Raw genomic sequence first — 15167 nt, 5'->3', positions numbered from 1 at the left:
GGGAAGGGACCTAGCACCGGCTTGCATGATTTGAGAGTGACATCATGACACACCTGATATCAGTGGGATTAACTACAAAGGGGAGTTAACTGACAAAGGAGAGGGGTGACAATCTAAAAAGGTAGGAGAACAACCTGAAGTAAAAAAGAATTGGTGACTAGCTGCAATATGCTATTTGGTTAACAAAGTCTTCTCTCAATACTGCCACCATTACATTTTCCTTGAGAAATTTTCTCCATACTGTGTACAATTAGGACTGCAGTCCAGCTGGAAAAAAAACTCCTTGGGGTTAAACTTTAAGGACAATGAATGGCTTTGAAGTTCTCGTCTTCTTCCACTTGAGGGATGTGGTTGGGTTACCACATTGAAGTGAAGAATGGTGGAATCGTTGAAAACGTGATCTATGGATCATTTTTTTTTTTGAGTATAATTATCCTTGAGGCTTAATTTGACCAGTAATTAACCCCAGAGTTTATGTAACTCACCAAGGAACTAATGAATGTGACTTAATTCTGTAGCTACCTTTAAAACTAAAGCGCTTTTTTTTGAGGAAGTCCTGAGTAATTTTCTACGTAATAATAGTAATACAACCAAGATATGCAGAATACAAGCTAAGAAATACAAGGATAATGATGCAAGTTGCAAAGTCCATTTTAGGTGAGATGGACAGTTTGGAAATGTAATAAATAAACAAATATCAAGATGGCAGCCCCAGAGGTACATTCAAAGCACTGCCTCCGTGCTGGTTTTGTTTTTACTACACCCTTCCAGGTTTCAACAGTGTGGTATTCTGCTACCACAGTTACAACAGATAAGAAAGAAAACAAAGTTTGCAATAATACGATGTAGCTTTGGGGAGGTAGGTTCCAAATAGCAAGTGCCTTCTCAACAATGAAAAATCTGACAAACGCTGTTGATTGTCTTTTCCCACAATGACTAGACAGTTAATGATTTGGCCATTGTTTCAAATTGGCTAAAAAGACAGTTGGGCGATATTCCATGGCCATAAAATTAGAAGCCGACTGCTATCTAGAGAAAACACAGTTGTCACTTTATAATCGACTCTTCCTGTCGTTGAATATTGAAAATATTTCCATTTCAAAGGGAGGAAGGCCGAGTGGTGAGATGCAATCTTGGTCCAGAGAGAAGGTCGACTGACATAAATTCACCCAACCCTTGGATCAACAAAGCCGGCCTTTGCTTTGCATTTTCACCACTTTCCTTCTCTCTATCTAGGGTACGTGAGTGTTTGGTGTGGTTTATCTTCCATTTCAGCCACCCTTTCTATCTTCCTTCTCCTTCCTCCTCCTCCTCCTCCTCCTCCTCCCCCTGACATCAGAGACAACTGTTAAAACAGGATAGATGAGAAACTTCTGGGGAAAATATGAAAGTGGCAGAAAAAGATAATTGTGATCCAGCTATTCAATTTGTTTCAGTAGATTAGCCCCTAAAAGTAGATGCCCTGGTGTGGGAAGGGATTTTTCAGCTGCAGTTCAGAAAAAAAATTCTCAGGGTCTGTTGATTGTACAGTCTCCCTTGTTTCTTTTTATTGTCCAAAGGGAAAGAAAAACAAAGTAAGAACTACAGCAAATGACAAAACAATATTAAACACAGAAAAAATCCTCCAAACACCCCCTCAGACTGATATTCAAAATCAATTAAACCTTGTCCACACAGAACCCTGTTTATTAGTCTTTCCATTTAATTCATAAATATCAGCTTATTCAAACCCATTTCTTCAAAGTCATGTAAGTCCCATTTTCTTGCTGACAATGCAGAATTATCATTTCTGCTATGTTTCTGCCTTGATATGTCTAAAATCTTCCCTAAGTTGATAAGTTACATATTTTGATACATAAACACTATGTAAACACTGCATTAAGCTTTATTTTTCTTGCAAAAATCATATTAACAATCACCTCAGTATTTCATCAAGACAGGGCAACCATAGAACAAATTCAAATCATATGTATAATAGTACCTCAAATATGTTATATTTCCAACATCAAAAGTCTGACACTGTTTAAGACATCCCATAAACATGAGGCTGTGAGAGGCATATGATTGCAAGAAACATATTTAAATGTATTTAAAACACAAGTGAGCATCGATTTGTCATAACAGATGTTCCAGCTCTGTATTTCAAAATTCATGCAAATTGCCAATATTTATCAAGCCAAAAATTGGCAAAGAAACAAAGCTACACAATCTATCACAGAACATATATTGAATGAAACTGGACTGGAAGAAGATGAGTTTGAGTTAAAAGTGGATAAAGAAACTTCAGTAACTTGTATTACGCTGGTGATTTTTCCCTGTTAGCTGAGAATGTGAACTCCAGGACTGAAAGCCAGAGAGCTTAGTGTGAAATGGAACTACAATTAAACTGGAAGAAAATTAAATCAATGTAAAATAATAATAATGAAGATGTAATGTTATTCATCTCTGATCGATCACCAGAATAAACCAGAACAAAACACTAATAATTGTCTCTCAGAATTTGACTAAATAGATTTTTTTTGACAAAAAGAAAAAGCAGACTTTTGAATAATAATATGGTTAAACGTTTTAGAAATATGTCTTCCAGGCCACTTTTATTATGATTATCATGAGAGTATTATCAAATATCAGTTGTAATTTTTATCTGTAATCCATTTCATAACCTAAATTTAAATCTATTACAATGCATACAATTATTCATATGACCTCTGAATCAGAAACAAATCTCTAATATAATATGTCCAGAGTACACTAATATACATATTTTACTGCATAAGGCAGCTCTGTATTATTCAGAAGGGAACCATTTATATGTTCTTGGGGGGGGGGAAATCTATAAGCTTGTTTAAAATCAAATTCTATAGAGTAATTTTAACTTGTCAAAGAAGACATTGTAATTATGTCTGATGGAACATATATCTTTGAAGGAAACAATGCAGTCAATTTTTCATAGCGGATTTTATACTTCAACCATACTATTTATTAGTGGAAAGTTGTTATTTCTCTTTGAAAAAGGGACAGTTCTCTCTTTACAACCCAGAGAGAGCTCAATTTAAGATTTAAGTCAGACAACAAAAGTCAGATTGTCATAGCCATTCCCATTTGATAACTTGATGTATAAAATGTAGGATGATAAGCAAATGCATATATAATTCCACAATTTGTTCAACTTCCAAATTTAAAGCAAAATAACTCCAATGGCAAGACCTGAATTCAGGTTTCTTCATTCCTGCGCCAAGTTGGCTCTTGTACAAAATATTATAAAAGCTGTTAAATATATTGCGTTAAAAACAAATTATTTTTGCTCCAGAACTGTAACAGCACCAAAGCCATGTGGTGCCAGTGGGTGTCAGAAGTGATAGCTGTGTCTGCAGTCAAGTAGACCTGCCTGGTGACTCACGAGGCCTTCGGATACCTGCCTGCTCTTGAGAGCCCCCCTCTTAGGCAGGCTTCTAAGTCCTGGGAAGGCATAATTGTAGCCACTTTGTTCAAAGAACTGAGTAATCTGTGAAGTCAGATTTATGGCTTTTTAGCATTGCAGTTTATTAAAGTAATTGCATTGGCCCTTCCCTTATGTTGATTGCTGTAGCTCATGTATTGCACTGTGTGCAGATTAGTGGCCATGAGTTAAATGTGGGAGACAGACACGTTTTACTATATCTGGATGATTTGCTCTTAGTTGGAATGACACGGTGCTAGGCGAGGTTAACAGCATTTTTCTAAATACTTGGAGATGCATGCTACAGTTATCAAGAGCCAGCAGGGATTTATCACAATAAACTGTACCAGATTAATCTTCTTTAATAGAGTTACTAGTTTAGTTGATCAGGAGAACGATGGTCCCGGACTTCAGTAAAGGTCTCTCACGATATTCTGCCTAATCATCAAGTGAAATAATAATGGCTAAGTGATAGTATGTTAGATGGACTCCCATTTGGCCCCCAACATTCTTGATCATGGCTTCTCTTAAGCATGAAGGAGAATGCGGAGTAGAGTGCACTTCAGGGCTCTGTTGTGGGTCCTGTGAGGGACAGCACTTTTATCAGTGACCTAGGCAAGGTAGTTGAAGGGGAAATAGTCAAGATTTCAGATGACACAATTCTGGGAGCTAACATTTTAGAAGACAAAGTATTCAAACAAGAACAAGGCAAGCCTGAGAGGGCAGAATCTACAAGGAGACCTGTAAAGTTAGGCAGGGAGGGAGGGAGGATACAGGTAAGATATGAGTATAGGATGGGGCAGAGCTGGCTGGGTAGAAGGATGTGTGAAAGGGACATTCTTGGGGTTCTTCTAGCAAGACCATGAGCCAGCAGTGGAACTTAGCAGCCAAAGAAGCAAACGTTTATGTTGTGGTACACTAAGATGACCAGGGAGACCATATATCCTGGGAAATAATTGCTCCATTCTATGTTACCTTGAATTGAGATTGAATACTGTTCTGAGCAATACAGTTCAAAAAAGACAATAATACAATGGAGCAAGTTCAGAAAAGGCTCTCAATAAGATGAGGGTTTCAAAATTAAGACCCACGAGGAACAGTTGAACAATTTAGGTATGTTAAGCTTATAGAAGTGATGACTGAGTGGAAGTAACAGGGCTTCACACATGAAAGAGGACATGGGATATTTCACTGGCCTGGTTGAAAGTTTCGTCTAAAGTGATGCTCTCAGGCAGATATGACAATTCACCATGGGCAACTTTATTATAACTCTTGTATTTCTGGATTGACTTTCTTTATTATTGTTGGCCATGGTTCCATTGAAATTAATTTAACTTTTATATTTGTTGAATTGTCCTGCGTAGAGTTATCCTGTGATGAATTGTGAGTTGTGTGAGTTGTCCTAGACCCATCAACCTTGCTACCTTGTCCCTTTCTCAGAGAAATCCAAGTGCTCAGACAAGGAACCTCTGTTTCGTTTTTTTATCCAGACAAAACCTGGGCAACGTAGGGCAGCATTTGCACCATCAGCCATCCTGCATGTCTAAAATTGGTTAACATGACTTAATCTAACACTGGTGGAGAACAACATTTTAAAGATACATTTACGGTCATTTGGAAGTTTTCTCCTTTTGAAAAAGTTGATTGGATCTTGGAATAAAACTTCTGTAGGCTGGTCTATTTGATTGTAGCAAATTAAACTAATTGCAAGAAATCTAAAGGGCAAAAGAGGAACAGAATGATATTAATGTTTAGAATCACAGTTGAAAATCATTGCAATTTTGCAGGATTAACATAAGAATAGTCTCTGTAAAAACAATTATACTTGATAAATTCTTGTCCAAATGTAGTTTGAAAAATACAGTACAAGATTAATAAGTCAGGCATAGAGACGGTTGCATATCTTATTGCTTGCCTCTGCCGTCTATTTAATAACTTGCACATAAAAAAACAGACATTCATTACAGCCTAGCATTTATTTTTCCAGAGATTTTTCCTGTGTGGAAGCAGAAAGCAATGGAGGTGATAGATTATACATGACAAGCCTGCATGTTGTTACACAAAGAGATTCCAATCCTCAGCGTCCTCTGAGAATTGTTCAATATTCTTGATGGTATCTTATGTCAGGGATGCCTGGGATACGGCATTTTTGACGTCCTTAGTAATCAGTCAAATCTAGCATGACACTCTCACAGTTTTAGATGACTCCACCTCTGCGGGATCACCTTGGGCATTCATGTACAAGGAGAATGAGATCCTCTATTTGGTACCGATCTCCTAAATGTAAGCATTTCATTCTAAGAAATGTGATGACGACTTAGAAGTATTTCAAGTCCATCAAATATTTTGATTACACCAATTGGTGAGTTATCCCACATGCTTGGTCAGGGGGCCCATTCATCAGCTCTGCTTGCCAAGTCCTCCCTCCACTTCCCATAGTTCCTTCCTCTCCCCAAGCAACCCCCCTCCCCAAAACTGGCCAGGAACCAAAGAACAACGCCTCTGACTTCATGTCCCAAAGGAGTATGGAGCGTATTAAAGTGTACACTCTGGAATCAAGACATTTATGGGTCTAAAAGGAGCCAAAATGTTATGAAAACTTGCAGAGATCTACTAGAAGCAATTCATTCCAAAACATCCTATCTAAAAGTGCAGGTCCCTTAATGATTAATCTGAGAGCCTGGAAAAATATTTTCTTGCTTTCTATCTTGAGTTTCCTGGCACCAACATCCACATCAGTTCGATTACTAATGTAATGCTTTTACTTGCCTACTAACTCAAAAGTGTGCAAGGAAGCCCTGGCCAGACAGAGAGATGGTCTTACCTGAAGGGTGGCAACTATCATTGTTCTCACCCAATTTCAATGGCAACTGGGAATAAGCCACGTTTCCTACTTAAGGCATCCTGTCTCTTAGTCAAGTCATAGTGTTCAGTTTACTACCCTAGGAGCAATTGGCTAAACTACAAAAACTCTTTCCTCGATTTCACTACAAAATTAAATCTGTGTGTGTACAGTGGTGAGGCTCCCATTAAGACAAGGCTGAACATGCCTAGAAAGTATATTTTTGTATTCCAGGAAATAGGTAGCATAAAAAATAGGTAACAGCTTCTGAGTGAGCTGGAAAGATAGTTCAGAATTTCACAGAACTGTAATATGGAAGTATCAGAAAGGCTCCTTCTAAGGACTTGGGAGTCCAGTCCAGGAAGAAATTACTACAGCTGGTCCTACAGTCTCTCTTTAAATCCCTCCATCACCTCTCAAGGCAGTTCCACTCTTAGTGTTATAGCTTTTGTCCAGATAAACAGAAACCCTTGTAATTTAACTCCATTCTTCCATCTTCTGGGAAAACACTGCATTGTTTCTACATAACACAGTTCAGCACTTTGCTTGAAGACAGTGATCAAGTTATGCAGTCTTCTCCTGGATCTCATATTATAGGTGTTGCCTGACCCGTAAAGAATTCAAAGGAACATTGATTTTTCTTAATTTTGACTAGAACTTCATCTGATCTTTCAGCTGCATCACCCTGTTAAATATAGTTGGTAAATATAAAGCTTTAAAAATAAAGTTGCTATTAACCGTATAAAATTGGATGTTGACTGTGCTGAATGATAAGCATCAGGTCTTAAATATTGGCTGCTGGTATACCAGTAGAAGGCAGCTCTCACCCTACAGCCCAAACCTCTGAGTTTCCCTAATGCGTCTAGTATGACACAATTTGTTGGAAAAAATAAATAAATTCAGCAAGGCTTTACTTAAGGACTAGATAGGTTCATAAATCTGGACTCAATTCAAGGTGCTGGCTGCCGCCTTTAAAGTTCTCCATGGGTCAGACCCACAATATTCATTTCTTGATCTTACGTAGGAGATATATAAAGCTGTATGGTTTCTTTTGCATTGTTTTTATCCCGACATTAGTTTGCTTAGAATAAGTTCTGATTGGAGTAGCCTCATTGAGGATGGGAGGGAGGGAGGGAGGGGAAGGGGAAGGGGAAGGGGAAGGGGAAGGGGAAAGGGAAGGCATAAGCTTCATCCAGAAGAAAAAAAATGAGAACCATTACATTGATGGCAATGGTAGCAGTCATAGTATATTAAGAATGGTAGTAGGGCTACAATGAAAGCGCGTGAATGTCAGGGATAACAGATTGTCTTATCTCTTAATCATTAAGAGATGTGGTTTCAAAATTTTGTAGAATACTGAGTTGGGGAAAGTTGAGTTAGATAAACCAACGGGATGACATAATATAAGGCAAGTTGGTTTGTGCCTCTTCGTTCCTCTAATATTTTTTTTACTAACAAGCTTACAAACTTTTTCTTTCCCATCCCTCCCTTCAAGCAGTCAAAAGCTCAGATTCTGCTGCTCAGATCAGCTTATATATATACAGTATATCAAGTTAAAAAAGATGATGCCTCAGTGACAACTTGTGCATCGTAACATTATCGTCCAAATTGTGCAGTGATGTATTTGTGTCATGACTTCTGATAAAGTTGTCAAGTACAAAAATTCTACCATTTTTGTGATGACATCATCACATTTTTTCCTCGTTTCCCCATCTCTTTTTTTTCCCCCTTTTACATAGAGAGAGAAAGAGAGGAAAAAATGCATATAAGAAAGCTTTTAGTAACTCATTCCAATTTGTTTTTCTAGGAAATATTCAAAAACGCAATCTATTATCTGTGGCCTGAAATAGGCAGTCCCAGGAGCGTCCTGTGATTTTATTAAATGCATAAAGGAGTCTTAAGAAAGAAAAGAGAATAATATATTTTAAGATTCTTTAAAAAGAACTAGAAGGAAAATGAATAATATTGCAAATCCTTTGCCCTTAACCACATAGCTATATAAAATTATGCTGTAATTCAGCAAAGCACTTGATTCATCCATTGAAGTTGATTCCAATCCGCAAAATCATTGTACCAAAATAGTTTTGCTAGTCTTTGAGATTTTAAAAGAGGTTTTGTTGGTTTGGTTTCTTTTCATCCTGTAATCTTTAATCTGGGACTTTTCTTTTGGCAGATGTATTTTATGTTCCTTAGCTCTTTAAGGTGTACCAGATCCTTTGGTGGGTTCTTCTCATTCAAATGTCTTTAATCTGGCCCTTTTATTTTGACCTATGGATTCTATGGGTGCTTCTTACTCTTTTTGTCTTAGCTGTTTACTTCATAGACATGTTTGGAGTTCCTCCTAAGTCTAGACCAGCGGTCACCAACACTGGTGGCCCGTAAGAAAATTTTGGTGGTCCACAGAAAAATTATTTGCATTTTTTATATTGCACTAAATACTACTTATCTTTTTGAAAAATTCATATTAGTGGTCCGCGGGATTTAAAATTATGAATTTAGTGGTCCTGAGGTCCGAAAGGTTGGCGGCCTCTAGTTTAGACGGTCTTTCCTTTCACCAGCCTTCGCCTCTGAGGGGCCTGAGAAGTGAGTCTCTCTCCCTGTCTTACTCATGATGGGGATAAGCTGAATTCCTGGCAATAAATGTCATCTCAAATGATCCCAAATTACCTGCAGCCCAATGAATATTTTGTTTTGTGTGCATGTGCTTGTATAATCCAGAGAAGAGGTTTTTGGAAGACTCACCTGCATGCCTGATATTTGCTTTATTTCCCGTTGCTTCAAAGCAGAGAGTTCAGGGGTGCCAAAACGTTCTTGGAGCCTGTGGATTAACTAGACTGCCTTTTTGCAGACGTCAGAATACCCCCACAGACACACACCACACCACAAAGAGGACAGGACTGAAGCTGTCACTCCCTTTTTCAGTTCTTGAGAAGACTGGGGGTTTAAAGCTCTAGAGACAGTTTGAGACATGTAATCAGTTGGAAGCCAACCTCCTGCCTTGGAAACCTCCAGTGACTGACAGACACCCCTCCACCCCTAAAATCTATCTGTTCCGCTGCTTAATGTCTCTTACAGCAGGAAATTATTCCTCCTTGTTTTGAGTGTGGGTCTCCCTCTATAAATGCTGGGCGAATAAATCCACTGACTATGCCCTGTAAGAGCCCTTCCTTGAAGGCTGTTTTTGTGCCTTCTCTTCTTTAAGCTGGGCACGGCCGATTCTTCCCTCTTCCTTTCATGGGATTCACCTCCAAGCCTTCTTTGCTGCTCTTTCCTTCGTTCTCCCATGGTGTCCCTCTTGCCTTGTGACAATAGAGGTAGGCATGCAGGTGTGATGGGATCACACCTGCGAGAGAGGGACTCTAAGTTCCCCAGGTCTCGGAGTCATTCCTCCCTTGATAGGGCTGAAGGTGTCCTCTTCATGACTTCCGTCATTTTCAATCACACCTTGACCCAAAGAGGATCTTGGCATTTCACATTATTGGACTTGTGCCCCCTGTGTGTTTTTCAAATTTGTTTGTAAAAATGCGTCAATTGCAAAATTTCCTTTTTTTTCCTACCACAATAACAACCCTATGAGGGAGGCTGCTCTGAGAAAGAATGGCTGATCCAAAGTGACTCATTGAGTTTCTGTGGGTGAGAATAGACTAGAACTCGGGGCTCCCCAGTTCCCGTTCACCTTTCTTTGCCATTGCCCAACCCTGGTTCTCAAAACCAGGACTGGCCTTGAACTAAAGGCATGCTTTTCTGATACAGACACATTAGCGTCATTGTGTAGATATTGAAAAATCTCTAAAAAGAGTTTGAAGATACATCAAACCTCACTGATGATGAAAGCCATAGAAGAAGGGTTGCTTCATAGAAACTTAAAAGACACTTTGCAGAAACACGCAAGAAAAGAGATTCAGGTTTCACAGAGGCTTAAGAAGACATAAAAAGACGTCTCTTAGTCCACCAGAAAGCAATTCCCCAAGTTTTATAAAGTCATGCTTGCCTTGTTATCTAGTACATCACACATCAAATAAGGAAGAGAGAATAAGAAAGAAAAATAACAATAGCTATCTGGTGGATTAAAAATAAACACACAAAAGATTTTATAAATTATACATCTCCAATAATCAATCTGCTATGCTCAATTCTTTGCTTCTCCCTTCTTCTCAACAGGACAACATTTTCAAGCTGGAAGATTCACATTTTGAAAATGGCAGAGGAAAAAGCCCTTATGACCCCAAACTTCTGACAGCTTCTCTTTTAATAGGTATGTGGTATAAAGCAGTTTAAACACACACACACACACACAAACCAAAACTTCTACCTCTCTTCCTTCCAATTATTGGGCTCAGTCGGTGCAAGACGGCTCTGATCTGATTCAAATTTCAGATTTGGGGACAGGACAAATGAGTTTGGTTTACATCCAAGATCTGAAGACAAATCAGATCATTTGTAGCCCCTTCAAGATCTGGGGTTGGGTTTAAAAAAAAAGAAGAAGTAAATGCCTTTATGTTCCATGTCTATATTGGAGAATAAATTGATGCCTAGAGACCACGTCCATACTCAAGGGCCTTTTGATAGAATTGGAGAGAGATGGCAAGGGCAACGGAGGATCTTATGCAGGGGCCTAAGAAGAGTCTGTTTCCTGGACTGAAAGCCCCTCAGAAAGAGCTGGGCTGCCAGGTTCCTCAAGCTGCCTGGTGCTGCCAATTAAAACATGTCCCATCATAGCAATTGGTTGTTTCTGCAGCTCAGTGTGTATTTCTTATAATGAGGGTGCAAAGGGTATCCCCTGTCTGAATCAATGGGTGAGCAGCAACCCTGCAGAGCTTTGGGCCTCCCAAAGGCCCTTTTAGACAATGCACTGTTTACCAACACAATCCTAGGGCACCTTGAGCTGGATCGCTCATTACTTTTGCTAAGACAAGAACACAGGAGCGGCCTTCGCCCCCCACCAGCGGCCCCTCGCCTCCTGGCCAGCTTGCGACTTGCAAGTTCTGTCTTTGGTTCTGGGGAGCTGATAGGCCGTTGCCTCAGAGTAACAGAGCTGGAAGGGACCTTGGAGGTCTTCTAGTCCAGCCCCCTGCTCGAGCAGGATTCCATCTCTGCTGTTTCCATCTCTTGCCCAGTCTCTTCTTAAAAACCTCCAGTGTTGGAGCACCCACAGCATCTGCAGGCAAGTTATTCTGGAGGCCTTGCCTGACAACCCTGGGATTCGTTTAACAACAGCAACCAAGATTGCAGGAACGGCTGTCACTAATTGATGCCAAGTGATGTGGTCATGCTTTATGATTGCATCACTTAACAATGGAAATTGTTGTCATAAATCAAGGACTGCCTGTAATCCAACTCCCTGCTCAGAGTGGCAAACAGAAAATTGCTGTTCAGGCTGATCTAAGCCCTTGAGATTCTTTGGGTTTCTGCCCCTTTTTTCCTTTCTCTCTGTAAGGATCATGATTGCGTTCACACTGGAAAGGCCGGGTGTGGTCTGGAGCCTATACAGGTAAAATTGGCAGAGAGCGCCTAGTGCCAACCAGTACGATGTCACCATGAAAGCACAGGAAACTCAGAAATGATTCATAGTTTGATGTTATTTAAGCATCAGGAAGAAAGTTGAAGTAGCTCTCCTCCAGATGCATATTTGAAAGATGAAAAGTATTTCAGGCTTGTTTTTTTTACTGTAGCACTTAAGAAAAGGAAATAATTCCGTGTTTTAACAAATCCTTCATGCTTTTAAAAACGACACTGGGAGCGTGGAGCAGACTGCCTTCCTTTGGAAATTGAAGTGATTAGTGGGAACTACCCAGAGGGCACTTTTTAAAATACAACCCTTCACTTTGCAGTAACTTGCATCTTGGATTTACTCAAGGTAGGAGGGGGAAAGTCCTTAAAAGACAGGTGTATAATTGAGCGCCTGGAGCAGAAAACATTCGTGGTGGAGTTTCTCGGGCAAGATTGACTTTGAAGAAAAAGTAGGATGGCAAAATCAGCACAAAGCCCATTATGGCACCTTGCCATGTGAAGTGAACAGAGTTTAGCTTTTCATCTGCACTTACACTGATACCCCAGTATGGTTGCCTGGCCTTTTGCTCTAATTTTTTTTAAAAAACTAGAAAGGTTTCCCTCTTTTAAAAAAAGGTAAAGAGTTATGAGAAAGAGACAACGATGATGAATCCTAACAAAAAACATCCGTCCTCATCTTTGGCAACTTGAAGATGTGTGGAAGTCCCAGAATTCTCCAGCCAGCAATCTGGGGATACATTTTTAAGTTAATCAGAATCATAGTTTGCATTATCAACGCCTCCCTTTGGCACGTCTGTGTGTCTTGCCCGACTCGTCTCAGGGAACAGCTGGACGGGCTTCAGCCAAGGTTTATTTGCTTTTAAATTCATGAGAAGGAAATCACTGCTTTGTTCCCTGCAGTCTTTTCAAAATATATAATAGGCAGACGTATTTTAAAAAATATGTTATAATTAGTGCAGTTGTAATCCTTTCATTTAATTCAAAATATCTGTTCCTCGGTGCACTTGCAACTGATTTTCATTAATTTCAACTGTGCTATAAAAATGCCAGTTTGGGATGAGAAATAAATAGCTCGGAGGCCTTGTTTAGCTGTCATTTATTATTAATGGGCCGTGGAAGGCACAGCTACTGTTTGCATGCCAATGGCTATGTTTGCATTTTCCAATAAAACCTTAAAAATGCTCCGGTCCAGCCACAGGGGCAGGATCTATAGGAAACTCCGGCCAGAATTCGAACAGACTATATATAAAATGTTGAAACTCTTTGCTCATTAAGAGCTTTAGGGCAGAATGTGGGCTGCTTTTAATTCTTTCATTCGGGTTATTGGAAACAAAGATCCACAGTAATGATCCAGTCTGGATCTTGGCTGAGTCACGCACCGTTTGGGACTTTTGAGTCCCATAAAACTGTATAAAAAGAGAAGAGAAAGACTGAGAAGTCTCCCTAATCTGGATGTCCTCCAGTCAACTGGATTCCCAGAATTCCCCAGCCTGCCTGGCCATTGTTAAGAATTCTGGGAGTTGAAGTCCACCCATCTAGAAACTGGCACCCACGACGTGGAAGGCTGCCCTTTCCCTGTCTCCCCTATAGCTAGATGCTATAGCCAGTTGCTCTTCCTGAGAGAAACGAAGCCAATGAACAACCGAGAGGCCACAGTGAAGCCATCTTCCTCTGCCAAATCTGGTGGGAAGCAAATGACGGGGCCAACTCTTTCAAACGCCCCACCCAACCCTCCCCACGGCCAACTCACCATGGAACAAGAGTTACACTAATATCAAAGAAATGGTGGAACAGAATCTTTAAAGAAAGGATAACAAAGGAGGGACCGAATGAAAGGTGAATGACTAAAAAATTTTTAATTTTTTTTTAAATAATTACATTGAATTGTTGAACTGTCCCACAGTGTTGACCATGACAAGTTGGCCGCAGCTAATTGTCCCGCTCCATGGTCAGAGAGCCTTTGAAACCCCTGCTCAGATGGGAGAGCAGATAAAACAGCCTAGGATTTTGCAGTATAGTTTTTTACACACACACACACACACACACACACACACACACACACACCAGTGACCTTTCCCCCACTTTTGACAACTATGAAATAAAAGCAGTCTTCTTGACTTCCCCTTGATTTATATTGATTTATCCCAAATCTCTTGAGAGAGGCTGACAGGCGAATGGAGGCAAAGTTAAATAAAGGCTAAGAGAGGCCTCAGAGGTATTTGCTGGAGCTCCCCACTGAATAAGGGCTACAATTAAGTGACGGCCTCTCCTTTTAAAAATATAACGTGGCAGATGAGACAAAAATGATGAATTGGGAGTTAATGCAAAACTTTCACTCAGTTTTGATCATCCCATCTTCTGGCAGAAAGTCCTCCAGATCTGCCTTTGATCTCCTTGTTCTTCATATTGCATTATCGTGATTTCTCCTCTCCTGACTTCTAGGATTTTGCAGACTATCTGAAAATCATGTTTTGAACCTGTCAGGAGAAGGCAGCTTGCTCAGACACGGTAGCCACACCAACCTCTAAAACCGGCATGGAAAACACGATCTTCTCTAGGAGTCAATGGGCTTGTTGGTGCAACCAAATCCTATAAAATCCTGCCTGGGCCATTCATTATGACCATGAAAAGCAGAATACCTGGACTTCAATATGCTGTCAACTCACTTCACAATTTATATTGTGAAAGCAGATATACACGAACACACGAACACACACACACACACACACACACACACACACACACACACACACACTGTCTTACTCTATCCCTCTTTAATGCTCCAGGAAGTCTCCGAACTCAAAACAAAATGAAAAACCAATTCCAGGTCTGGTTTGTTTTCTCTCTTTTCTTTGTGGGGGGAGACAAAGAGGAGCATATATGCATTTGCTTCCTACACTAATATAAATACGAATTCTTTGGCCTACATATTTGAGTGTTTGTCAGTAAAACCGGACATGGCAGAGTCGCTTCCTCCGTTTGTAAAGTGGCCACTCTAGCTAGTGCAGCGTTCTCCCCTCCCCCTCCCCCCCCCCCGGGGCTGTCATTTTCATTGGCAAACCCAACATCTCAGCACGGGAAGCCCTCCTTGCTCTGCCTTGAGAAACCATTGCGTCGCGGGAGGCTTTCTCCTTCGCTGATTCTGACCTGTTGCGATTCCATGAAACGTTACAGATGGTGAGCTTTACTCAGGAACAGCGGCAGACTTTATGGGGAGAGATTTTGCCATCTTCCGCACTCTGGGGCATCACCACCCGATCCGGACAGAGCAGCATGACTCCCGGTGGCTTAACGGTAAGTCTCCTATTTCCTCTATATTTACTTCAGGTTCACCAGATTTTACCACTATTGACTTCCTTTCAGCACCAGCCGGCT

At 40.3% G+C, this 15167-nt stretch overlaps 1 protein-coding gene across 1 annotated transcript in view; it reads left to right on the top strand.

Moving 5' to 3' along the window:
• The window catches only part of SEMA3A (semaphorin 3A), a 137321-nt gene that overhangs the window by 79002 nt on the left and 43152 nt on the right, over positions 1 to 15167 (top strand). Inside the window, exons 5-6 of the mRNA XM_070947729.1 lie at positions 10443 to 10536; positions 14967 to 15086. Coding sequence (XP_070803830.1) covers positions 10443 to 10536; positions 14967 to 15086 — 214 coding nt within the window. The remainder of the gene's footprint in view (positions 1 to 10442; positions 10537 to 14966; positions 15087 to 15167) is intronic.

The sequence above is a fragment of the Pituophis catenifer genome, unplaced genomic scaffold (assembly GCF_029215685.1).
Source record: "Pituophis catenifer annectens isolate HBS135680 unplaced genomic scaffold, rPitCat1.0.hap2 SCAF_7, whole genome shotgun sequence".
Classification (NCBI taxonomy): domain Eukaryota; kingdom Metazoa; phylum Chordata; class Lepidosauria; order Squamata; family Colubridae; genus Pituophis; species Pituophis catenifer.
The sequence above is the reverse complement of the archived record's forward strand: the minus strand, read 5'-3'. Positions and strand labels throughout refer to the sequence as shown.